General features: G+C 39.7%; 1 protein-coding gene across 12 annotated transcripts in view; it reads left to right on the forward strand.

The window, feature by feature from the left end:
• Window positions 1–25,552, forward strand: part of LOC130430557 (R3H domain-containing protein 1) — a 29,365-nt gene extending 3,813 nt beyond the window's left edge. Inside the window, exons 1-27 of one of the 12 annotated variants that reach the window (XM_056759700.1) lie at window positions 1,509–1,679; window positions 5,733–5,919; window positions 6,244–6,451; window positions 7,566–7,601; window positions 8,346–8,432; window positions 11,636–11,759; window positions 11,866–11,944; window positions 12,613–12,672; window positions 12,815–12,955; window positions 13,040–13,148; window positions 13,246–13,341; window positions 13,956–13,984; window positions 14,082–14,135; window positions 14,309–14,526; window positions 15,832–16,110; window positions 16,471–16,622; window positions 17,540–17,623; window positions 18,375–18,617; window positions 18,696–18,813; window positions 20,781–20,935; window positions 21,015–21,166; window positions 21,257–21,360; window positions 23,067–23,215; window positions 23,451–23,589; window positions 23,684–23,805; window positions 23,993–24,058; window positions 24,158–24,327. In XM_056759700.1, the coding sequence (XP_056615678.1) occupies window positions 6,275–6,451; window positions 7,566–7,601; window positions 8,346–8,432; window positions 11,636–11,759; window positions 11,866–11,944; window positions 12,613–12,672; window positions 12,815–12,955; window positions 13,040–13,148; window positions 13,246–13,341; window positions 13,956–13,984; window positions 14,082–14,135; window positions 14,309–14,526; window positions 15,832–16,110; window positions 16,471–16,622; window positions 17,540–17,623; window positions 18,375–18,617; window positions 18,696–18,813; window positions 20,781–20,935; window positions 21,015–21,166; window positions 21,257–21,360; window positions 23,067–23,215; window positions 23,451–23,589; window positions 23,684–23,805; window positions 23,993–24,058; window positions 24,158–24,181 (2,997 nt within the window). In that variant the 5' untranslated portion in view covers window positions 1,509–1,679; window positions 5,733–5,919; window positions 6,244–6,274 and the 3' untranslated portion in view covers window positions 24,182–24,327. Of the gene's footprint in view, window positions 1–1,508; window positions 1,680–2,328; window positions 2,519–5,732; window positions 5,920–6,243; window positions 6,452–7,565; window positions 7,602–8,345; window positions 8,433–11,635; window positions 11,760–11,865; window positions 11,945–12,612; window positions 12,673–12,814; window positions 12,956–13,039; window positions 13,149–13,245; window positions 13,342–13,955; window positions 13,985–14,081; window positions 14,136–14,308; window positions 14,527–15,831; window positions 16,111–16,470; window positions 16,623–17,539; window positions 17,624–18,374; window positions 18,618–18,695; window positions 18,814–20,780; window positions 20,936–21,014; window positions 21,167–21,256; window positions 21,361–23,066; window positions 23,216–23,450; window positions 23,590–23,683; window positions 23,806–23,992; window positions 24,078–24,157 lie in introns of those variants that run through there. The other 11 variants (XM_056759692.1, XM_056759695.1, XM_056759696.1 and 8 more) reach the window with 11 other exon arrangements.
• Window positions 25,553–25,993: the final 441 nt, after the last annotated feature.

Genomic DNA, 25,993 nt, shown 5'->3' on the forward strand with positions numbered 1-25,993 from the left:
GCAAATTCCGACCCTTATCCTCGGGCTATTCCCACCGAGCCTTCGTACACCGTCGGGGGCGAGGCAGATTAAACAGGGCTGTCAAATTTCCTCTGCAGGCGAACGGCATCCCGGGCTACAATTAGCGGGCAGTGCAAGTGCCGTTGCCCCCCCTTCTCTGTCTTTTGTTATGCAAATGAGATATATGTAATGCTCCTTTTAGCTGAAATTTTGCAGGATTTCTCTTTCAGAGGGAGCTGAAACGTCTAGTGAAAGGGGAGTTTTTGACTGGCTTTGTGTAACTGTCAGAGCGACTTTTTCTTTCTTTTGCTATGCGCTAACCGCCGTAGTTGTCACGATCGCCTCCAGATGAAAACCGATAATTCTTCATTCGTTTTTCGGTTAGCAAACGTTGTTGTTTGAAATGCTTAGCTATAGACAGCAGTTTTGGACGTTATACGTAGACAGCGATGTTTGGCATCAAACCATGAATCCCTCATCTAGGTAATCGTGTCAAGTGACTTATCTTGATGGCAGGTTTTTGGACGTCGCACCTATCAAGCAGCCTACCTCAGCTGTCTTTTTTGGGTGTCACACCTAGCGAGCTGCCTGTCTAGACAGCTTTCTTTGGGCTATGCTTGAAATGAGTTGTAACTAATGAGCTGCCTAACTAGATGGCACGTTTTGGCACCAGATCTAGTGAGCTGCCTACCTAGATAGTGGTTTTGAGCATTGCGTCTAACAAGGTACCCATTTAGACATCGGAATCAAACTTGATTCCGAATAGCTTTTTGGGGCATAATACGCAGTGAGCCGCCTACCTAGACTGCATTTTTGTCATTATGAATGTGTTGCTGTAGTGAACCATTGGTTTCAGATTTTCAAGCGCTTAATTTTTGGCTTTGGAGCAATGAATGTTGGCACTGCGAATGATTTTCTCTGACCTACTTTTGAGAATGACCTCACCTGCCTGTGTCCTTCAGCAATGCAAAAGCGTTTGTTCATTAAACCCTTGCTCTGACTACATCACCCTCTGATTAACACTGATGCTTGTTTTAGATACTCAAGTTTTTCTCATATAAGGGAAGAAGGCTTGATTCAAAAACCGAATCATTGAAATGTTTTTAAATCATTTCTCTTCAGTGCAACCCCAAACACACTTTAAAGAGGGCGTGTGTTCGACTGCGGCAATGGGTTCGAGCGATGCCTTTACGTACCCCCCCGGCACCTCATCGAGGTGAATTTGCAGCGTTGGCGCGCTCCCACCCTGACAGACTGTCCCACAGTGGCACTTCTCCACAGTTGGCCATGCTGCACGATTGTGTGATCGTGTGTGTGCGTGCACTTTTGCCGTCTGCCTCGCTGTGGTCCACAGGGGACATCTGATTGGCTCTTGAGGGCGGAGCCCTGTTTAGCATTGACATACTGCACCCGGGCCTAGGGGCGTTCTGATTGGCTGAGGGGTGGATGACATCACAATGGCCAGCTGTTGATTTGGCGGCGAGTGTGTGTGCGTGAGAGAGAGAGTGGAGATTCAGGAAGGAATGCGGCAGCGATGGCTTTGGGCAGGTACGCGAGCGGTCGGCACTCACACGGAGAAGAGCAGAGCTGCATTGAGCGTGCTCCGTTTGATGGCACCCGGGCTGCTATGGAAACTAATGATGTGAGACGAACGCCGGATCATGAACGCAACCAGGCAGGTGTGTGTGCGTGAGAATTGTTAGGCAGAAATGTTTGGTTGGTTGTCAGTAGTGGTTTTGTTGCCGTTATGTTTTAATATTCTTGTTTAATTTGCTGTGAATATAAATGTGTAAAGTAAATTTGTATCGCTTAAGAAACTCTGTAAAGTGTTCCTAGTGGTTGGTATGTTTTTTAAACTTATTTAATGAAAGAGTCAGATGGAAACATCTTGCCATTTGAATTGTTTTTATTTAGTTAAAATAGTGATGATTTCAATATAAATTAATCTTTGACTTCATATTCCATAGTAGCTTAAAGTAAATTAACAATTAAAGTCAATTCTATTCAATCTAACTTGCAATGTAAAAATGCAAAGCCATTAGGAAATCCCAAATAAATCATCTTAATATTTAGCGACCCTTTTTTTAAGGGAACACCGTTGGTTATTTCGTTGCTACTGTTTATTTGCGTGTCAGCAAATTTCGCCCTGCGTGTTTGCGCACGCGTGTGGCTTTTAATGACACGCTCGTAATTGCTCTATTTTATCATTTGCAAAAGCGCCTGAGGCAGCCATCAGCAGAAAGCCAGGCGTTTGTGCGTCTGCGTAAATTGCGTCTGAGGCGCTCGGCTAATATCGTTAATGTGGCGAATCGTGTAAATGAGCTGATGAGGAGAGGAGAAGAGCAGCCGTGACGGCGGCCACACACTGAGAACTCGGGCTGTGATGAGAAAAAGGAGGAAAAACCATTAGGGATGCTTTTAAGCAGAAATGTGGGTCATTTGCATATTAGTCTAAAACGGGAGTGAAGTGCGTCTGTGTAGCCTCAAGCCCGACGCAGTTGTTTCTTTTGTCGGGAGGGTAAGTGCTCGTTGAAATATGACAATTAATAATTCATCATGGGAAATTACAGATGGCTCTCATTGTCTCGAACGCCATGTGATGGTCTAATAAAAGCGGTGTGTTGAGTGCACTTAAATTGATCAAGGTCAGAAAAGTTCTGTCGTTTAGATTACTATTCGAGTATTGTGGTATTTTTTTCGTTTGCATGATTTGTTCTGTTGTCGTTTTGTCGTCTCTTCTATTCCTAGATAGGAAGGTAGAACAAAAATGTTGGTGTGAGATTGTGAGCATCTTTGTGTCATTTCTGTTGGAAAAGATTGAAGTCTTTTCCAGAATCGCACTGTGTTTGTGACTCAAATTCTACCAAACCACCTACCTGGACAGCATTTTTTTGACATTCTACTTAGTAAGCTGCCTACCTAGACAATGCCGTTTCATTCAATCTAGGTTGCTGTTTGCCCAGACAGCATTTTGGGTTTCATACGTGATGAACAAATTTGAAGACATCATGCTTAGTTATCTCACAACCTAGTGATATGCGTGTGTCTTACCTGGCAAAATTTTATTTGTTAACGGTTCACGTTAATGCGACACTATTGTAACGATAATGTAACGTTGAGTAAATGCAACACTTCTGACCATCATACTGCTGAGTGCTACTTGTGTGTTAAGACAGATTGTGGGGGGGGAAAGACATCTAGTGAGCCACTTACCTAGGTAGCATTTTCAGGTTCATGCTTCATAATCTAGTTGCCTTTGTAGACCGCATTTTTGGGCATCATACCTAGAAAGCATTTCTATAGATTCATACCTGTCAAGCTACACCTGACGACCCTTTTATGGGCATTATTCCCACCTAGACAGCATGTCTGGGTATCATAAAGGCGTTCGTTTCGCAATGCACCCACGATGCAAAAAATGCTGTCTAGGTAGGCAGGTTTCCAGACGGGGTCCGTCTGTCTAACGTTTTTGATTGTTTCTGCGTTTGTTTTTATATCCCCCCAGCGTGAAGCTCGGACATCTGTACTGTCAAGTTTTTGAATATATGTGGCAGCTGAGATCCACAGGGAGTCTCTTCTCTCTAGTAACGTGCACAAGAACTTATTGAATATGGAGCGAGGGCTGCGTTATGAGCGCTGGGGGGTACGGGGCGTAGGGTGTATTTTGAAATGCAGATTCGGATCTTCACCTCACCTCTGTGTTTTTACATAAACGGTGCGTTCGAAGAAAAAACGCAGCAGTGCCGACTCTACCCCACAGCGAGAGCTGCGCTCCGATATTTATGCTCTTGTGTGTTCAGTGCACTTCATAGTGTGTGTGCTTGTGTGTGTTATTTCTGAAAACAGTAGGTGTTGCGTGGGTGGAAACACTCTCTCTCTCCTTTGCTCGCTCGCTCTCTCAAATCATAATTGTCCTTGAGCATCACTTACCGTCAGCTTGTATGATTAGTTCTCTACATCCACCGCCACAACGTGACCCGAAACGGCCCAGGCTGTTCGAGCCGACCGTCGGCTTTGATGAGCCCAAACAATGAGAGGCTTTTGGTACGAGGAGATAAAGACTGTTTTAAAAAGACAGCATCCACTTTCTGCGCCGGAAAGACAACCAATCAGAATCAGTCAGTTAATGAGGACTCTGGGGCAAAAATACGACACTGAAAGTGACAAAAACGCCTCGGGTGTTTAAAACGTGGGGGCGAGTTATCTAACAGTTAATGATTTGGTAATATGCGTTCTTGACGCATCTGGTCGTGCATTTCATAATTATGAAGAATTTGATGCACGGCTAATGTAATGTAATCATAAAAAACGTATATCATTAAAAATGTATCGTCTCTTAAATTTACAAAATGGCAATTACATACAACTCTGCTAACAGTAAAGAGTTGTCTGATCTAACGTAACGAATAGTAAATTATTTAAAAACGTATTCCAGCAGGACGTTTATTGCCAATTTATTTGACGTATTCCATGTTGATTTACTTTGATTTGATACTGTAGTAGCCGTAATTGTCAAGATAAAAATTTATTTCAATTTAATTTAACTTTAGTGTACAGAATGCGTTGTAACGATATGGTTTTGAAAAGAAAAATGCTCTTAAATAAATGGTGCAAGTATCGTCCCTTAACGGAAAATACACTTTTTATGCGTAAACACACACGCTTAAAAAAAAAAAGCATGGCATGGTATCATATCGTCCTGATGGGCCGTCTGGATGTTTCGATGACAGCTTGTGTATTTGTGTGTGTGTGTGGTCGGTCTTACCCACCTGTTCTTGTCATTACTGCCACCTGTGTTTCTGTCACTGTCTGTGTGATGCTAATCCTCTGAATTTCTGATCGGCGTGTTTATGTGGGCGTGTGTTTTCGCATCAAATGATTTTGGTAACACACACACACACACACACATACTAATGAGTGTGAATCTCTGACTGAGTTTTACAGTGTGTTCAGACCTGGTGCTGTTAACAGGATTAGCGAGTCAGGATAGGCCTAGTTGACCTTGACTAGGTTGGGTCTCGACTTGGCGCGGGCATCACGATCCCCGTGCCAGGGCGGTGATGGATCATCATGGGAGGGGTTATTGATGCCCGCACGAACACCGCTCCATATGTTCGGTTCATTCGGACGGAACGCGGACACGAATGCGATTGTGATGAATGAATGTGATGGATTATTGTTATTGTGTTTGTTGTATCATTTTTATGTGGATATTACGCAACGAAGACCTAACTAATATGCATTTAATGTTTTTTACTTTCATATTGTGATTAATGCGATTTTACAACAATTTTCTCCTTCGAAGCATTTATCAGAGAGTATATGTAAGAAGAGTGAATAAATATAATCTATGTTATTAGTATTATTAATTAATTTATTAATGTTCATAATTCTTTTTTTTATATATTTTAGTTCTTGTCTTATTTTTTAATAGTCATTTAACATGCATGGAAATGCTACATAAGATTGTATAGAACACTTTATTAAAGCGCTTAAAATAGTCAACTGCGTCAAAGTTTTGTCCGTGTTTCAACATGATTTTTTCTTTGTGTGCTTCTGTGCTCTGCGGCACAGTCTGCTCTCCATATTCATGTCCCTGTTCTGCAGTGTTCCCGTTCCTTAAAGACCTTCTGGACTTTTAGCTACATACCCGCACCAGTTCTGCTATGCAACTGTACCTAGGCTTCCTTGACCTTCCATGTTTGACCCTTGACCCTTTGCTTGCGTGACAGGTGTCCGAGGGTGATGCGGAGCGCGCGTGTGAGGCGTGGCTTGGCGACCCGACCCGAGCACTGGTGACTAGGGTCATGGGACTGCTGCTGCCCCCTGTCCGTCTCTCAGTCCGCCCCGCTGCCTCCGGAGGCCCCAGGGTCCTACGCTCCTTAAGGTTCCAGCCCAGTCCAGAAAACAGCACAGCCGGTAAACGTGTTTATATGATTTTTATCGTTGTAGGTATAAATTGTTTGTCGTATAGATTAACTCAAAAACACGATAAGTGAAAGATTTTAAGTCTGTTTTAGTATTCATGATTTTTATTTAATGTGAAATAACATTGATTTTTTTAGACCTGTTCGAAAATGTATTCAAACAACCGGACGGGGATTGAAGTTACCAGTCGTATCACGATAGCTTTGATGTGAATGTTTTCTAATGTGATATAAATGCATCATACTTTGGCAAATGAATATAAACGAGGTCACAATTAGTGACATGAAAACGTTTTGTTATTTTTTTTACCCACAGGTGGTGAATTTTGGTCTTGCGTCTGAGGATAATGTCTGAATCTTCTCTAGACACCAGAAGTTGTGACGTCATGAAGGTTCTGGAGTGTGACGGGCCGCATTTGGCCGACTCGCCCGCGACCCCCAACGACCCCCAGTACGCACCGCAGAACAATGGCACGCACGCCCAGGAGTGTGTGATAGACCAAAGCTCCTCCCATCAAACTCAGGTAAAGTGGGTGTGGTGGGTGTCGACAACCAGAGTGGTGCATTATGGGTTATACACTCCAAAGGAGCGCTACCGTTACTTATCGTTTGTCATATTTTGCATGTATTGAGTTTGGACTACAGATAATCGTTAAAATGCGTAATTGTGCAGCTTGTATTGAGCTGAAAGGAAAAATCGTTATTTTTTCCTAGACAGTGTCCACTTCTAATTTACACTAATGACTTATAGGATGTTAATGGAGAAACAATTTTCTTGCTCTCTTTGATGGTTTTACACACACACATCTGCAAGTAGTGTGCCCTTGCTTTGGTCTCTGACGTCCTAATGTCTTTGTATAAAGTCAAAGATAAGACGGCAGGACAAGTTGAATCAGCCAATCGGATACTAAGCCTGTCCGGGCTGGCATGTGATTGGCTGATGCCAGGAGATAGAACAGATAATCCACACCTGAAGTCCTGCTGGTCTCTCTGGAAGCCCTTGTGTGTGTGTGACTTTGCCACCATCTGCTCTTGGTGCATTGAGACACATGCTGATATCAGCTCTATTTCTCTCTCTCTCTCTCTCTTTTTCTCTCCGTGTGTGTGTCATTGTTCAGTCTGACACAATTAATTGCTTCAGTGGTGCAGTCACTCTATTAACAATATATTACCTGAAATAACTCTCCCACACTCAACTTTTTGACCTTTCTTTGTCCTACACCAACCAACATATCATACGTTAGGACAAACGCAGTATGCATTTTAAGTCAACTTGAAATGAACGTTTACCCTATTTACATCCTTTATGTAGAATACTTCTTATGCAACATCTTGAAAATTATTTTAAAAATTTTTACTCTCTGTATAATGTTTTTAGGTGTTTTCCTTTCAGCGCTTACTTTTGCCTTTTTTATTTACTTGTATGTTTATATATCTTTTATGTTAATAAATAAGTCAATTAGACTAACTAGCTTCCCAGGCTCACAATCAAATTTATTACTACACAAACTAAATGATCTATTTACTCCCAAAAAATTTTGATTGTGGTAGTAAAATTTCACGAGGACTTTATTATCATTATTATTTAAATTGTCCAAACCTGACCTCACTTCCTCTTTTCCGTCCAAATAATAACAGCTCGGCCAATCATCACAGAGTATTAAACGTTCCAAGGTACAGTATGCTAACGGCATGAGTTGATTTTAATGCATTTGGTGCTTTGTTTTTCGTTTGCCTGCACGTTGTGTTCAAACAAAGAGAGAGAGAGTTTGACAACGGTCTATGGGAAGCGTTAAGGGAATAAAAGCCCCTGCTAAAGTCGGGGAAGAAATTAATGTGTTTGCTACAGGGGAAATGCTGCGGTTTGCACTTTTGAGGCATGAACCGAGATGCTGGTGTTTGTGAGACCAGAGCGCCCCCTTTGGCAATCTTCCCTCCTATATTGCTGAATTCTGTTTCGATTTATTTTATACAGCAGAAAAAATTGATTTGTGTTGTGTTTGTTTGTTTTCTGTTGTAGTGATTATTGGTTTTCACATTGCCTGCAACATCTCGTCTTTTTACTTCGAATTTATTTACTTTTGAGCATTTTACAGTGCTTGCTTTTATTAGTGTTGAGAATGTGGTGCTCGTCTTTTTGTTTGGTTGTTTGTCGTCATTTTGCTCAGAGGTTTACAGACTTTTAGAGGTTTCAGATCTATTTATGTAACGTAAGGAATGGTTTTAATATGCATGCTTCTTATTAACGGTTTAAACGCGTAAGCCCTCCCCGAGTTCTGAAAACTCTCTGGAGAGGTTTGCTTTTTGGCGTGCGAAATGCTGGCTGTTTATTTTTAGTTATTGTGGTTATGCGTTGCTGGACAGTATTTTGCGAATGAGTGCCAGTCGCTGATGGTAACCATGGTTACTCTTCTCCAGTCCAACGGCAAGTTAAAGTTAGTCCGAAGCTTGGCGGTCTGTGAAGAACCTTCTCCGCCTCCGCTCAGAGAACTGCCGCAAGAACAGGTAAACGCAGCCAATCAGAAAGTGTGTGTTTTAATGTACTATTTTTTAAAATTTGTACGCTTTTACTTGGGGCCGAAAAAGTATACTGGGTTCATGATTTTATACGATACATGACACTGGGTTCACAGTCACGATTGTATAAAAAAATTTGAACAAAGATATTCGAATTTTTTCATAACGTTTAACGAACGTCATAATAACAATAAAAAAACATAGCTCTAAGATGCATATCGTAATTAATTTGTATCTCGATATATTTGCAGATTGTTTCCAGTTTGTCTTATAAATATACAATATATATCCTACTATTGAAAGTTTGATCATCTTTGCACAAAGTTAGGCAAAATAGCTACATTTAAACATCCGTCACTAAGTGAACGTCAACGTAATGTAGTCATGTAAAAGTGCATCATACTACAGTCTTACACTTTTCAACGTAATATACCCAAAACATTTTTTATCCAGACTGCGTCATACGCTAACAATTATCAAAACCGATTAACAGTTACACTCGCCCCACCTGCGGTCCCTAATAACGGTTGTCAAAACGTCAACGCTATTCATAGTTATAAAGATGAATATGTGTGTGTGCGTTTCATATCGATTCCGTGCGCGTTTAATAGAGCCATGCGTTTATTGAAGGTGTGTGCGTCCAGCATGGGATTGCATTCATCCATCATCTATACCAAATACAATTTTCCTGTCTCAGCTGCCGAGCTCAGTGGATTGCTATAATTGCCTGTTCTTATCCAAACCCCATTTTTGTTCTATTTATTAGGTTAGCCCCAAGCTTAGAGCCACTATTAGGAAACTATCGGCTCTGTATTTCAGAGCCTGCAGCGTTTTTCTTTTTTTAAAGGTTATTGATGGTAATCTGCGAAGAAGCGTCATGGGATTGCTAAGCGATATTATCATGTGGATAAACCTTGATACTTGAATATTGAGCATTCTATTAAAACGGTATGACAGCCATAATAATAAATGCATAAAATACATACATTTGTATACATAAATGTGCATATTTATGTCCGATTTACTTAAATACATCGCTTTGGATAAAAGAGTCTGCTAAATGTAAATTTATAAAAATCTGTCGAAAATGGCATGATATGTTTTTCCTCTTTGTTGAGTGTAAAAAAATCGCCATGAGTTGTGACATCTTTTTCAGTACAATCAATATCGGAAGTTTTTAGACATAGAAGTTTTTTTTTTTTAATTGGTTTATTTTTTAACTATAATAGATAACATTGCTATAAATAACAGTTTAGAAGTTGTGCAATAAATGCAAAGAGAAGTTTGTTTCCTGTGCTTTTTTTGATACATTTGCCATTTATTCATCTTTTTATTTTATGTTGGAAGTCGTGCAGTGAGAGAGCAGGTGAGGAAGAAAAGAACTCAAGGTCTTTGTGGCCGAGCCGCCTGAAAGACGAATAAACGCCCTTAATTACGTTTATGTCCTTGAACGAATGAACGAGATTTCCTCCAGAGGAAAGAAGGTCTCTATTCATAGACATTTCTCCTTTTTTTTGTCTGCTCTCCCCCTCGGTCTAGCTCCCACCGTCACGATTTGTCTGTTTGTCTCTTCTCTCGCTGCCCCTCGTGTTGCGTGGCGGTTTTGTCCTCATTCAGCGTCGGGGCGACTCTTTCACGTTGTTGTTTTTTTGTTGTGGACAGAAGCGTGATGAGCATTTATTAGCATAGAGTGAACATTTAAAGGCATCACAACCTCCCCTAAAAAAATAGTTTTTTATTACTCAACATCTTGTTGTCCAAAATCCATGACTTTGTTTTTCGGTGCACACAAAGGATGACGTTAAGCATAATGTTTTCACCTATATATCTTGCAGCCTCTTTTCACCATTGACTTTCATAATATGACAAACAGCTGCATTATCATTTTGCGATGTCGAATAGAAGAATGAAAATTCAGGTCAACTTGAGGGCGAGTACGTGATGGCAGAACTTTGCCTTTAAAGCTCTTGGTTTGAGCCACTGCTGTTCAATTGGCTGTGCGCTCTCTCTCTTTCTCTGTCTGTGCCTCTCTCTCTCTTTTTCTCTATCTCTGTCTTTGATTTGAAGGATCAGGGTGAGATCAAGTCCAAAGCTCACAGAAGGACAGAATGATCTCATAACCTCTGCAATCCCCTTTTCCCTCTGCAGAGTTCACAAATCCCATTCATAAATATGTATTAGTTTGCTCTAGAAACTACCAAATTCCCTCTAAACCCAAAAGTTTTTCTACATACACGTAGAAAAAGATCATTTTCACTATTTTGATGTTTAAAGTAAAAAATATAACATTCAATTTTTTGGCTCAAATTGACACGTTTAAATGAATGTAAAGGAATTAAGAAATTTGCGCATGCGGTCATGTTTTCCAATGATGTTGTTGGTTAATAGGAGTGTATAATTTTTATAATAACTTGTCGTGACTAATTGTATGCAAAATATTTGTGTTGACATAATGTATGTTTGTGTAATATTCATGTATATATAAATACACACGTGTATATATAAGAAATATTATATCTGTAAATACATTTTGTATTTGTTTTTATTATATAAAAAAATCTCTAATATTTGTATTCTACAAATATAATTTTTCTTAATTATAAGTTAATGCATTTATATATTCATAATTACTATACACACATATGTTATGTACACAAAAGTTCTATTTCGCATACGATTAGTGGCGAATAAATGTTTGACAGCCCTACTTACGTTTTTCTTCATTTGCTCATTTTAATGGGCGAATATTTTGTAATATATCACAGGCCTACAGCTATATTTCAACATTTAAGTTTTGTCATGTTTGTGCAAAGTTCATGAAGTGTGTGAAGTTTGTTCTTTAGTGTAATGGTTAAGTGAGAGCGGGCAGGTCTTTATTACCTCACATGATTACAAAGTCTTCTGCTAATTCTGTTTACTAAGTATTTTAATCAGACTCCTCTGATTAGCCGCAGCTCAGGGAAAGAGATCATAATTAGCTTTTAATTACTCTCCTCGCTCAATAATAACAACAGAAACCCTGTTTTTCCTCTAACCGTCGACAACAGAACTTCACTTTTAAGACGGGACCGTATGAAGAAAAACATGAACGTTATTTCTGAACGTGTTTTTCATCAGTTGCCGAAAAGAAGGTGTTACCTTTAATTTTGCTTTCTGTATCTAAATCTGTTTTAATATCCGTGTTTTCACAGGAAAAGATTCAGATCGAGCTAAGCCAGTCTTTCGACGAAACGTCAATCAAAAGCGAGGATGGTGAGAAATTCTCAGAGACGCCTGAGAAAACGGACCGACTGTTGAGGAAGACGCTCTCAAGAGGTGGGTTGAGCGAGCGCTTTGGGTTTTTGGCATCGGACGTGTTTTCGCGCACGCCAGATGGATGCGGCAGAATGTGTGAGCTGAATCTCTCTCTTTTTTCTCTCAGATCCCAGTCAGGAATACACAGACTCCACGGGTATAGACCTTCATGAGTTTCTGGTCAACACGCTGAAGAACAACCCCCGGTGTGTGAAAATACCCCCCCCCATCTCATTAACACACCCGGGAGTCGCTTCCTGTAGAATTATTACATCTGAATCTCTCCTCCGTGCTTTTTTTTCATAAAAGCTTGTTTAAAGGGTCCATATTTAAAACCGTCTGTCAGTGTTTAGTGTTAAAGGGACGGTTCACCCAAAAATTGAACTCACCCTCATGTTATTCCTAACCGGTTTGACTGACTTTCTTCTGCAGAACACAAAAGATTATTGTTATGAACGTTGGCAACCAACATTGACCCCCATTGAGTTCCATTGCATGAACCCAAAACCCCTATGTTTTGAATGATAAGAGGGTGAATAAATGATGACATCATTATTATTTTTGGTTGAACTTTCCCTTTAAGTTGGGTGTTTTTGGTACTCTACCTTCAAGACTGTATATCAATAGCCTGTCCAGCGTTAGACGTAGTCCACATACTATATCAAACTCTTTCATATCGATATATCACCTTTAAAAACTCTCCCTCTTACTATAATAAATGCATCTTCTCGACCTGCGTCTTTTTTTTTTGGTTGCTAATGCGGACGGATGGAGAGATGCAGGCATTTGTTTGAATATTCTGGCACATGAATGCCGGAGTCTCGTCTGCTCGATGAGCTGTGATAAATGCTAATGAGCTGCGCTCTTCTAACAGGGACAGAATGATGTTGCTGAAGCTGGAGCAAGACATTCTCGACTTCATTAGTAACATCGAGTAAGTCATGCCAAGAAACAAAGAACTGTATAAATGATCTTGTGTTGAGTTGTAATAAGTGTAAGCAATAACCTTCCACCGAAAAGTGTGAATTTAGTTGTATCATGTAATTGTTTGTGAATTAATGTTTTTTTTTTCTCAGCAGTCAGAAGAGAAAGTTTCCCCCGATGACATCATATCACAGGATGCTGCTGCACAGGGTGGCCGCGTACTTCGGGCTGGACCATAACGTCGATCAGACCGGAAAAGCAGTTATTATTAACAAAACCAGCAATACTAGAATGTACGTCTGCATAAACAACAGTTTCGTTTTAACAAACATTGACTTGATTGTTTTAAAATAACTATCGCTTTTTACATTTTCTAGACCAGACCAGAAGTTTTCAGAACACATTAAAGACGACAAAACAGATGACTTTCAAAAGCGGTACATCTTAAAGAGAGATAACTCAAGCCTGGACCAGGATGATGGCAGGGTACGAAATAAAACTCATTTGTTGAATACTTAGTATGTGTTATTATTATTAGTAATATAATAACGCACAAATTGAATGTTGTTTATTGTGTGTGTAGCTGCGAATGCGTCTGAAGGATGACCGAAGGAGCAAATCGATCGAGGAGAGGGAGGAGGAATACCAGCGCGCCAGAGACAGAATCTTCGCTCAAGAGGTGTGTTGTTTTATATAAATTGACATTTCATATTGTAAATCTGTTTGAACTATTATAACTGTTACAAATTTTTCTTACTCCTATAGCTAATTTGTTCATTTAAATATCATCGCTGTCCTTTTGTAAACCTATTATGTCCAAATTCGGACAAAAAACACTGACAAAAGTATTAAATGATTTAAAAGGTACAAAGCTGACAAGCACTTTTTAGTACTTTTTATTGGTTAGATATTTGCAAAATCCATTGACATAAAGGGTGACTAATAACAATGATTAATGGCATAAAATAAAAATCACTTAAGAAAAGCAGCGATATACCGAATGCCAGTGTATTATGTTATTATATATATTATGTATATATGTGTATATTGTTATTCTTTGTCATTTTGGATTTATTTATAGAGAAATGTTCATGCTGGGACATTAAACACTTTTTTTAAGTTTTTCCCAAACCACATTGTTTATTAAAGCCAAAACTAATTTAAATCTACTAGCAATTCATGAATATGCTCTGACTCATAATCCAATACATGTAATATTAAAATAAATAGATCATTTTAATTTTTTCTGTTTGCTATGTTTTAAGTGCATGTGCATCTTTTTTTTACTTGCAGGGACAAGAACATTTTCCATTCGATAAAAGGTAAAAAAAACAATCATAATACATTTGCATTATGTTAGTTAGTTTCCTGCTTAGATCTGTATTACCACAATGCTAACGTTTGCAAAATTTTCTCTAGAATCCAAGAGGATGTTACTTTCATCAACACCCAGCAAAGACGTCAAATATTCAGGTAATGGTTTTTGCACACGTGGTTGATCCGTTTTTTTTACGTAATTTTTTACGTCAATTACGACAAATCTTTAAAAAATAAAATTCTTCTACTTTTTAATCATTTGCGTAATGATGCAATTAAACCACAAGTTTTACTAATTGCATGTCCTAAATTCATTACATTTTTTGCAGACTGAGAGACGGTCGCTCTGGAAACAGTCGTCAAAGCAGTTCAGAGAACGAGTTGAAGTATTCTGACCCCAGACCCTGGAGCAGCACAGACTCAGACAGCTCTCACAGGAACCTGAAGCCCTCTATGACCAAAGCAAACAGCTTCAGTGGCATCAGCCTGCTTATACGAGGAGACAGTACGGCCAGCAGCAAGAGCGCTGGAAAACTATCCAAAACCAGTAAATAACGCAATTAAACCCACTTATTTCATTACTGCCATGTAACGTGTATAACTAGGGATGTCTCAATATTATCGCGATCACATGACTGTATAAAACTACAGGTCTTCCGGTGCCTAACATGGAGAATGTTAGAAAAATGTATAGTTTGGCAAAGTCCATCTGGTGCAATTATTTTATTTTATAAAAGGGATTAAAAGGGAATTTGAACCATCTCATACTATTACCTCTGAGCAACAGTTATGGTTAGAGGACAAAGAAAAGAGGATACTTTTACAGTAGCTCCTCACTGCAGAACGCGAGATCCAGGTGGCAGGTTTGGATCCAGATCCAGTCTCCTCCCACTGCATCCTGATTGGTCGACAGATTTCTGCAGCAGTTTTGCCACAACACACATCATACTGTTGTTGCTCTGCCCTTTAGTAAGTCGTAACTGAAGTTATTCATTTGACAGAAAAGCTGATCTTGCTGAAGACAAACTTTATGAACAAAATATTTGACGAACACGGGTTGCATCTTAACGCTCCATATGGCGGCTAAATATATAAACTTGGAGGAGTTTGATCTGGATCCAACCACACAACCTCGATTGTCTCAAAGTCCTCATTTGTCATTTTAACTATTATAACAAAGTACCGTACCGTGGATTTAATACAGAGGTATTATCGTACAGTGATATTTTGATTTTATTTGTATACCCATGCATCCTGTATAGCCCACCTCAGTTTGATATTACGTTAAACACACAAATTCATGACATCAGTGTTTAGTTTTGTTGGTTATTTCTATTTATGTTGCTTCTGTTCCTCTTCGTGCTATGGGCAGCAGTGCGTAAAGGCTTGTGGTACATATCAAGAAAGGCCATTCCTTTCATCCATTTCACGTGCATTGAGGAGAAACTCAGAGCGAGCATTCGTATTCAGAGCGGCCGGCTCTCGGGATTCATTGGTTATTTATGCTATGGCATTTTAAAGCTCAAGGCATTGACACCAATATATATTTATAATGTTAAATATTTAATGTCCCCTCTCTTCCGTTTAGAAACCTCTGCGTCTCTCCTCCTGCCCGTTTATGTCTGAACAGCCCTCCGAGCAATAATCTCGCAGCCTTTACTGGTTTTCAATTATTGTCTTTTAGTTTTTTTCGGTCACATCGACAGCTATGCATGATTTTCCACGCCATGACATCCCCGCCACATCTTTATTTGCCCCGCCCCTTACATCATCCTCACGCATGACCTCATCCAACATCCTGATTGAGGGCCTTAAAAAACTCTTTCGTCCTTCTTTTCTTACGTCACTTCAGGTTCCGACTCTTCTAGTAGCGTAGGTTCGTCTTCCGGGTCGCTCCCTCGACCTGCTCAGCTGTCGTTACCCACCCCCGTTCTACCGCAACCCGGTCGGGGTTTAACAATGGCGCCCGCCGCCGCTCTTCCAGCTCCCCCCATCGGGGGCAACGCAAGCACCCCGGCAGCTCAGAGCTCGAGTACTAACTCTAACATTAACGCTAATGCTAGCTTCTACATCGTTCCACTGGACACCTCAGCCATTCCACCAGGCAGCGTGCTTCTCAATCCACAGACAGGTGGGTAACACCTGAACCATGCTCACAGAAGCGGATGGAAAGCAGGGCTGTGGTCCTGGCAGTTTACGAAGAAAATACTTTTTCCGTAAATGTTCAGTTGGGATTTTTGTTACAGCTAATAGTATAAATTTAACTCGCTGACACATTGACCCTCATATCTAAATCATCATTAATATTTTAATGTGTGAAATCGAATAAACGACCCACTATAGTGGAACATTCTGGGTTAAATGTATAACCATTTTGATTCTTTCGGTTTGCGAAAGCGATTGCGCAATTGTTAACAAAATGAACACAATTTGTTTCTGCATTAAACTCTCTTAAATATTTATTTTGTACTTGTATTTGTTTTTTTAACAGGTCAACCGTACATTAACCCCGACGGCAGCCCGGTTATCTACAACCCTGTGACATCACAGCAGGGGCGGGGCCAACAGACCATGACTCTGCACCCTCCCCCACCATCTCATCCTCCCCCTCAGCCTCAACAAGCCAATCACCTTCTTGCGCAGGTCAGCGAACCGTCCATCTGCCTTATTGGTTTACCCCTCTTATCAACAACCAGTACAATTCCTTTAAATAAAAATTAAAGGTTATTTTAATAAACTTTAAGTAATTCATAATAAGTCATTTTATTATAATAATAATATCTTTTCACCTTGATATTAAGTTAAATAATACCTGACCTTACTTGATTTATTAATTAAATGTATAGTTATTGTAGTTTATTCAGATTTATTGTAGTCTTTATTACTATTTTAAATTCATTTTAATTTTTAGTTTTTGTTTCATTTCTAGTGATTTTGTTATGTGCTTCGGTCATTTTCATTAATTAACAAGTTGAATTTATTTTTATTTCAGTTTGTTTAGTTTTTTCCATTTATATTTTATTTTATGACGTGTTTTTATTTAGTGTACGATTTTAAATAAGTATTTAGGCTGATATTTCATTCTATTTCAATTTATAAAAATGTTAAGTAATAGTAATAGTAATAGTTTTAGTTTAGTTTTTTATGGTGCGTTTCACAATTTTGACAAAAATTGAAGTGTATATAACGTATACAATACATATATAGAATTATACAATTCAATGTTTATTCCTGTAGCACATTTACAAAAATAACCAAATGACAATATAATTATATTTATTTTATCATTACCAGTTTAATAAATGTTATTTTTGCAATATGTAATGAGCAAAATGCTTTTGCCATTAACGATTTGTTCATATTTATCTGTAATCTGAACCTTTCTGTATTCCTTATTTTGATTACTGCTCGAAAATTTCTCATTCATTCTCATCGTCATGTTTCTCATTATTCTATCCAGTTGCGTTCACTTTTTGAATGTTGACCTGTGATCCCTCCCTTTTTTCCTCCTGTTCATCATCTCTTCCTCTCTTTTTCTGTGTCTATTCTTTCCTCTGCAGCCGTCTGCGCAGCCAGTGCAGTTCGCTGCAGTCTCTTGTCCTCCTCCTCTCCTGCCTGGTGCTTTTACTCAACAATATACCATGGTACTGCTCTCCTTTACCCTCGCACTGTCTTTCCATGATCTCTTCTCTTTGTGTTGTTACATGTATTAAACGGATCACGTCATGATAAGCAAGATCTTTTGAAATAAAATAGTATTTAAAATGTGAAATAATTCTAAGTTTTAGATTTTTTTTTTTTTTTCGACGACATCATTTGTTTCATTTCTGTGTCTGATAAAGCCTAAAAACTCTTATTTCCGACACGTCTCGGAAAGGACCGAACTTATTGATTAGTCTCTCGGAGGAATAAAAAATGAGGCCCATCTGAGTTTGTTGGACCCGGTGGAGAGTCCAATGACTGAACTGGGTCATTTTTATCATCTCTCACCATCTCTGACCTGTTTCTACCAAATATAACCGCCTCATTAGCAAATGCAGACCGCATCAATAATTCATTTAACCAGATGTTGGGTTTTTGAAATAAAAAGATATCTACAAGTTTTGCCAGGAAGGGGTCTCTGGTCATGGTGGAAGTGGAACGGCTTTTCATGTTTGATGACTTTTAAAGTGTAAAGTTTTAAAGTGATGCCCTGGTTTAGTTTTTGGTAAACTATCATCTCATGATACCTTCAGTGTCTGTGATCCACTTCCACTAAATATCCACGTTTTTTGCTATAAAATTGGCTATTGAGATTAAATAAGTAGATAATATTAATAACTATTTCAAAGTAATAAATCAATTTTCACTTTTAAACCGAATTGCTAACCGGTTTTACCATGTGTGTTTAAACAGCAACAGGACGGTTTAAGCGCTCAGTTCAGCCAGATGAATTTTGTACGACAGACGTCAGGAGAAGCTCAGGACCCCCACACGGGCCTGTACCCACAATCCCTGGTGCTTCAGAACCCCCCGTCCACCGGCTACATGCTTCAGACGGCCGGGCAGCCAATGGGCGGCCACGCCTATCCTCAGCACACACCTGTCAATCAAACGGTCCTGCAGCCACACGGATACATGCAGCAACCCGTGCAACAGGTATGAAGTTGCAACTTTTATGGTGACTTAGCGACACACGTGGTTCAGTTTTTTCAATATTAATGTGTGCATCTGCAGGTATCTGCTTGCTTCTGTGCTCCGGGACAATATTCACACTCTAGCCAACACTACAGAGCGGTGACACCGGTACACTACAGCGCCCCCCAGAGTCAACATCTGCCACCACAACAGACAGGTACCCCCCGCACACACACACACACACTAATGTAACCTTTCAGAACGTGAGATTTCCAATTGGAGCGTTGGGAAACGGGGCCGTTTCGCTGTATGAGATTGTCAGGAATTCTCACAGTGAACCGGTCTCTTTTTCCGACCCTTGTTTCTCAGCGGTCACCCTTGACTTTCACCTCTGACTCGAATGTACAAGCTACCACGTAGCGACGCATGACTTCGCAGAATTACCTAGCAACCAAATGGCAACATATTGGCAACCGTTCACAGCATCTTGGAGTCATAGTAGCGCACAGGCGAACGCCACTCAACTCAACATTAAATTAAGTGGTTAGTAGAGATGTTAACAATTCATCTAAATGAATTTAATCAGTTAAACTTGATGATTGTTGATTAATCAGATTAATCACAAAGCACTTCATCTTGCAAGCAGATGGCGAAATACCCGGGTGACTAATAATGATTTATGCCAAAATGATCATGTAAAATAAAGATACATGCTTTCAGAAGGACGAGGAAAATGAAATCATCTGACTCTAAAGACAGATCTGTTTTTACACAACTCAAAAAAAAATCATGTTACTCGAAATCTTTAAACGGTAACATACATCATGTGCTGTTACAGAATTTTTTGCTAGCGGGGCTCGATACCGTGGAGCTTTTATTAACGATTAATCGATTAATCGGTTGATTTTTAAAGTTAATCAATTAATCAGGTCTTTGAATATAAGCATCCCCAGTGGTTAGCATCATTAACAGTTGAGTTTTTGTAGATAAAATGTAGATTTTGAAAGAAAATTAGCCTTGCGTTCTATGTGTGTGTAAGGGAGAACAAATTACACGTCCTTCGTTCAAAGTGACATTGAAAGACCCCATTTTACGGCGCTTCAGTGTGTGTCTTGTATGATCTGAATCGACAGGCTTTTCGTCTTTTGCTTCGGCCTTGCAAGAGCAAGTAAAAAAAGCCGAGTACTCCGGCACCCACACTGATGGAGCGAACGAAAGGTCAGCTCATCTGTTCTGCACTGGATCTGATTAGAAATGAATCACTCTTGGGAACTCGATGGACTCGGAACACGATTGTCTGCCGTCGTCCACCTCAAAGATCCTGTTCACACGATCTCCAAATAAGCCCTGCGACACTGCTAACAAAATTGATTATTTGAGTCTAGATTAAAAAATGTAAAGTACGCTCTTAATACCTCGATTCGTAAATTGCCTCTTTATCGCCATCTCTGTTTGAAACCTAAAATTGAAGTTAACCTTAACTATGTACCTAATGTGGGTGGAAGTCAAATGACAAGCCTCAGAGTTTTCAATTCAGATTGTTTATGTGCTTACTTGATAACAGATTTTTGTTTAATTTGAACTCTAAAAAAGTTACAGATTACAGCTTTAACCGTCACCCGCCAGGGATCAAACTTCATAAATCATAAGCTTACAATTTTTTATTTAAGCTTGTTTTTTTGCAAAATGACGTCAAACGGATGTTTCCAAGATGATGTCAAACTGACGTTTACGAAATGACGTCAAACTGACGTTTCCTGCCAATTATAGCTCAAGTATCATCATTCACTTCAGAGTTTTCAATTCAGACTTTTTATGTGCTTACTTAATAACAGATTTTTGTTTATTTTGAACTATAAAAAAGTTACAGATTGCAGCTTTAACCGTCACCCGCCAGGGCTCACACTTCATAAATCATAAGCTTAACCAATTAAAATTCAGCCTGTGTTTTTCCGACACGGCTTGCATATTTTCAGACTACTTTGTATGAAAACGAGTTAATTAGTCGTCTCATGTCGCAGTTGTTTAATGTTGCGCTTGCGCATCTTGATATTCATCTCATTGCTTTGTGTCCTTCTTAATGTTTAATGTTCCAGATGTTCTTTGCTCATCGTTTGTCATCACTTGCTGTTGTTTAATCACTCTTGTGCAGACGATCGAATAATCACCTGAATCTCTTCTCAGGTTACCAGACGGTCATGCCCGGTCAACCACCCAGCTACCAAGGAATGATGGGAGTCCAACAGACTCAGAATCAATCGCTGGTTAACACCCAGGGCGGGATGGCCAATCAGATTCAGAGCATGATGGTGCAGTACCCCGGCATGCCTCCATATCAGGTGAGCGTCGCGTCTTACGTTAAACACGTTATGCTGTAAAGGCCTCTTAGGAATTAACATTTAACTTTGTGTGTGTCAGGTGTCCTTACAACAGGGATCTCAGAACGTTTCGCAGGCAGCCTATCAGCAACAGATCGTGCTCCAAGGACAGACCAATCAGACGCCAGCACCAACTGCCCAAATGCAGGTGTATTACAGCATGTTGCCGCCAACCCAACACTCTACCATTAGGTAACGCGCAAACTTGGATGCGTATGATTGGTTGAGCCAATCAGATTGAAGCTTCATGTTATTGATCAATATGATGGTTTTTGCGTACAGTTCTACAGTTGGCTTCCTTCCACCACCGGGATCGGATCAGATGTCATTTCCGAGAGCGCCCTCCCCCTGTGGCTCTCAGCCAATCACAGGCCAGCAGTGCCCAGGTACGGTAGCTGATAGGTAGATCACTCGCAAACCTCTAATCAGTTTAAATGGTTTGTTAAGCATAAATTGTTGCGTGAATAAATTAATATTTTTTGAAATTAAGTATAAATAAGTGAATATTTGCTCAATTTAATATTAATAATTAATAAATTAATGAATAATAAATAAACATATACAATCTCACACAGTTTGAAGATAAAAGAAAAATGCATGTAAAATGCAATACTACATATTATTATTAATATTATTTTAACATTAATATAAAAAATGTGTGGTTTTGCTTGAAAGAAATTAGTGGATAATATGCTTAATTGTCATATAGATGTTAAATATCTCATCTTTTTTCTACGATCATGCGTGTAAACGCTTTTCTTAACGGTGAAAAGTTCACATCTAGGTGTTATTTTAGAAGTCTGTCACTCATCATTGGCAGGTGTTTTCAAAAGCAGATATTAAGTCCCGTCACGTCTCTCGGTTAATGAGTTGAGCACATATAATGAGCTTTGAGCAGAGTTTATTTCCCATTTTCAAAATGTTTTATTTAGTCATTTAATTAAATGTTGTTTACAATTCTCATTTCTGTCCGTGCCTCGCGGGCGCTCGCTAGTTCACACGTATCTTAGGAAGCGGGAAGAATCGATGTTTATTTGAATAAACCTCCGTGTTAATGAACGTTCAGCTGCTGTGTGTGTGTGTGTGTGTGGAGGAGGTGATGATTATATTGCTGAAAGAGAGGGTGTGTGTGTGTGTTTGTGTGTGTGTGTGTGTGTGTGTGTGTGTGTGAGGAAGAGGCGAGACCCTCGTTCACTCTTTGACCTTTTACTGTTTAATAAATCTATTTAATTGGTGTGTGTGCTTGCGTGTGGTTGTTTCTAGTTATTGCGTTTCGTCTCTGCTGTTGAATAATTCAAAAGTGAGGTGTGTGTCAAATAGATGTCTCAAATATATGTCTGCTTTACTGGAGTATTAAAATGCTTATGGTTAATTATATTCATAGGATTATGATATTCCATACACAATAATGATAGCCAACACAGTGTGAGGGTTTTAATGAGTTTTCTTATAAATGTAACGATTAAAATAAATAAAAATACTTGGAAACATAAATATTATTGTTTTTTTATTGATATTTATTCTGAACGTTTTCATGACTTTTCTTATAAATGTAACGGTTAAAATAAATGTTAACATGTGGATGGATAAATTTTATTTATTTTATTCTGAAAGTTTGTATTCGTTTTCTTATAAATGTAACAATTAAGATGTATAGTAAAACATAAATGCTTTCTAAGTGTCCACATTTTACATTTATTTTATTTTATTAAAGCTATAATGACTTATAAATGTAGTGTTGAAAATAAATGTAAAAATGTGGATATTTAAATATTCCTATTTATTTATTATTTTATTCTTACTTTAGTTTTGATTCATGCACACAACCAGATATATCCAAGTTTGTTTTTCATCCCAAAGGGGAAGATAATTTTTTTTTATTTACTTAATATATATTTTGTTTCATTTTATGTATCCAGATGCATTATGATATAAGAAGTGAGGAAAAATTGCATACAATTGTAATTTTCATTAAAAACTCACCCATAAAGCTTATTTTGTTTGTTAGATGTTTTTACAAACCGTATAAGCCGCTTTTATGATGATTCCAGAACTGTGCAATGTATTTGATTCCTCTGTTGTGGTCTGTCAGGCGTTCCTCATCCGCCCCCTGCTGGCGGAGTGGTGATGATGCAGTTGAGCGTTCCTCCCTGCCAGCAGCCACGAGCTCTTTCCCCACCTCAGTGGAAACCAAATCGTTACTACAAACACAACGACCTGCCCCTGCAAGACCCCATGCAGGTACAAACGACTACAGCGGTGCACAGATGCATCTAATCTGTGTATATCTATAATACAGAATAACGAATCAAATGCGTTTGTCCACACTATAACAATGAATCAGAGGACCAACATTTTTAGGATCATTTTCGAAGTTCGAAAATGTTGATGGCCAATTACAGTCCATTTCCATTGAAAGGATTCAGTAAGACATCATTTTCATGTTTGCTTGTTCTTCCTCTCTCGCTCGCTCTAGAATAATCCACAGCAGCTGATTAGCCCCTCGCCCTCACCAGCTCAATCACCCGCTCCTGTCCATTTGAAGGGTCCACGTCCTGGCCCCGCCCCTTTTCCCATCATGCCCCAGTTCCCTCGCCCATACGCTCCAGGCCAAGGTGAGCCTACAAAAGTGCATCTAAACACTTTGTGTCTCTTTTTTACTTGATAGATTAGAAGAAATATGTGATTATGAATCGTGTGGTTTCTTAGCAGGTGATGGAAGGTATCCTCCTCTGATTGGGCAGCCCCTCCAGTATAACCCCCCCATCAGACCCCCACTAATGCACGGCTCTCATGTGGTCAACCATCATCACAACCTTCATCACCATCAGGTTGAACACACACACACACACACACACTGCTCTAACACATTGTCAGGTGACCCTAAACATCCAAACGCATGAAGTCAACGCATGCCATCAGCATTCTCATCACCATCGGCGTGTTGAAGATACCGCATTTCTTTTCTCTGACTGACACAAGCACTCGCTCACCGTCAGATCTGTGTTTGCGTCACAGGGTCATGTGGGTAGCCGGTACGGCGGGCGCAGTCGAAGACCCGCAAAGAAATCGCTGTCTATTGACGTGAGCACAGGAGAGACGGGTATGAAATAAAAGCCATATCTAAATTTCGTAATGCTGTGCATTTGTAATACGCATGTATGCGCTTCCTTTTGTTTCCAGAGATCGGTCGTGTTCTGGAGGTGACGGATCTTCCGGCTGGTATCAGTCGAGCGGAAGCAGACTCTTTATTCGCAGAACTGAGCAAAGTTGGCGCTAAAATAAAATGGCTGGCCGAACCTCCATCCCCCAACCAATCAGAGAGCCGCAGCGAGGGGGCGGACGCCACAAACTCTGACCCCTCCAAACCGCCCCCTCACGACCTGGCGTCCACCTACACCATCCTGGCCACGTTCCCCTCCAAATACGCGGCGCAGAGCACGCTTCAAAAACTCAACAGCTCCGTCACCAAATTCAAACTGAGAACTAGCAAGGGAAAACACGAACAGCACACGCTCGCCAGATCCAGCTCTCAGTGAATGCCACGCCCCCTCCTGTCTCTCCACCAATCACCATCATTGCCTCAGGCTCACTTCCTGCCATTTCAGTCACCTTCTGTCTGGTTTGTTTTCTGTTTCGTTTGTTTGTTTTCGCACCACTACGGCTTAATCCAAACAGGTTTGTTACTTTCAAATGGGATTTTCACGCTAGTTTGTTAAAAAAAAAAGAAAACGAAAAAAATTGAGAATTTATCGGAATGTTGTTGTTGAATTGTTCTCTCACGGTTTCGAACGAATTTCGCTGTTATTTAAACAAAACCAAAAAGTGAGGCATGGTTGGCTTTTTTTTTTCTTCCGAAAATAGATCAGGAACGCTAAACTAGAACCGGAGCATGTTGTTCGTTTTTTTATTTACGATCAAAATGTGATCGTAGTTTCAAGTTCACACAGCAACAAAATGTCCTTTGCCATGTCGCTCCTCTGAAATAAAGCATCGGCCTTTTGTTCTGTTTTGAAATGCAAAGAACAAGCAACAAGATTTCTTGCAGTCAATTGTGAAGGCAGGGCATCTGTTACAAGGAAACTTCTTCGACTTGTGCCTCCCAGCAGGCACGACGACGGTGGACGACAAAGCAAGAAAAACCACGTCGGGAAATATCGTAATCGATACCGCAGCCGCATCCAAATAAACGAGAGATTTGTTTTTAGAAACAGACAGCGGGTTGAACTCGCCGATATGTGGACTGTATGTTTTTGAATTTTAACTTAATTTAATCGTCGATGGAAGTGGCGCGATTGCCAAATGGAAGGTTTTATCGCTTTCTCTCCTTTCCTGTCTTTGGGACGATGGACGCTGGTCCATTCTGGGTTTTTAAAATTCTTATCTCATCAGAAGTCACTGGATGAAACGTTTGCACTGTCACATGTCTCTTGTCTCTTTCTCTCTCTCGCGCGCTTGATCTCGTCTTTTTTATTTTCGTTGCGAGATGTGTGGACTACGAAAGGCTGTAAAATGTTTGCTGGTGCAGTTTGTTTTTATCTCAATTTGAAACCAATAAATGTTTACACATAAACTTTTTCCTTTCTACAATTTTTATGGTTTATGGATGTCGAAGTGTTTTTTGTGTATAAACAAAGCATTGGCAGCAATGCATAATGGAAGTCTATATGGGGTAAGTGAGAGGTAAATCATTTGTCAAGCCAACATACTGATCTGCTATATAAACGTAATATTATTATTCTTCCGAGACTAAAATTTGTGCAAAGACAGACCTTCAGACTGGTCCAAAGAAGTGTGCTATATAGTTTCTAACTGATCCGGTTTTCGAAAACCCGACAAATCAAAATCAACAAAATTCCCGCTTTAACATGGCGACAAAGTTTGACACCCCATTCGTAGAAAATTCGGGCTGCCACGTTTGAAGAGGCTGGCCGGCTCTGTAAGAACATACCTCACAAAGGGGTGCAAGTCGTACCCCTGGGGCGTAACAGCCACCCGAAATTCCCCACAGACTTCTAA

This window comes from Triplophysa dalaica, chromosome 10 (assembly GCF_015846415.1).
Source record: "Triplophysa dalaica isolate WHDGS20190420 chromosome 10, ASM1584641v1, whole genome shotgun sequence".
Taxonomy (NCBI): domain Eukaryota; kingdom Metazoa; phylum Chordata; class Actinopteri; order Cypriniformes; family Nemacheilidae; genus Triplophysa; species Triplophysa dalaica.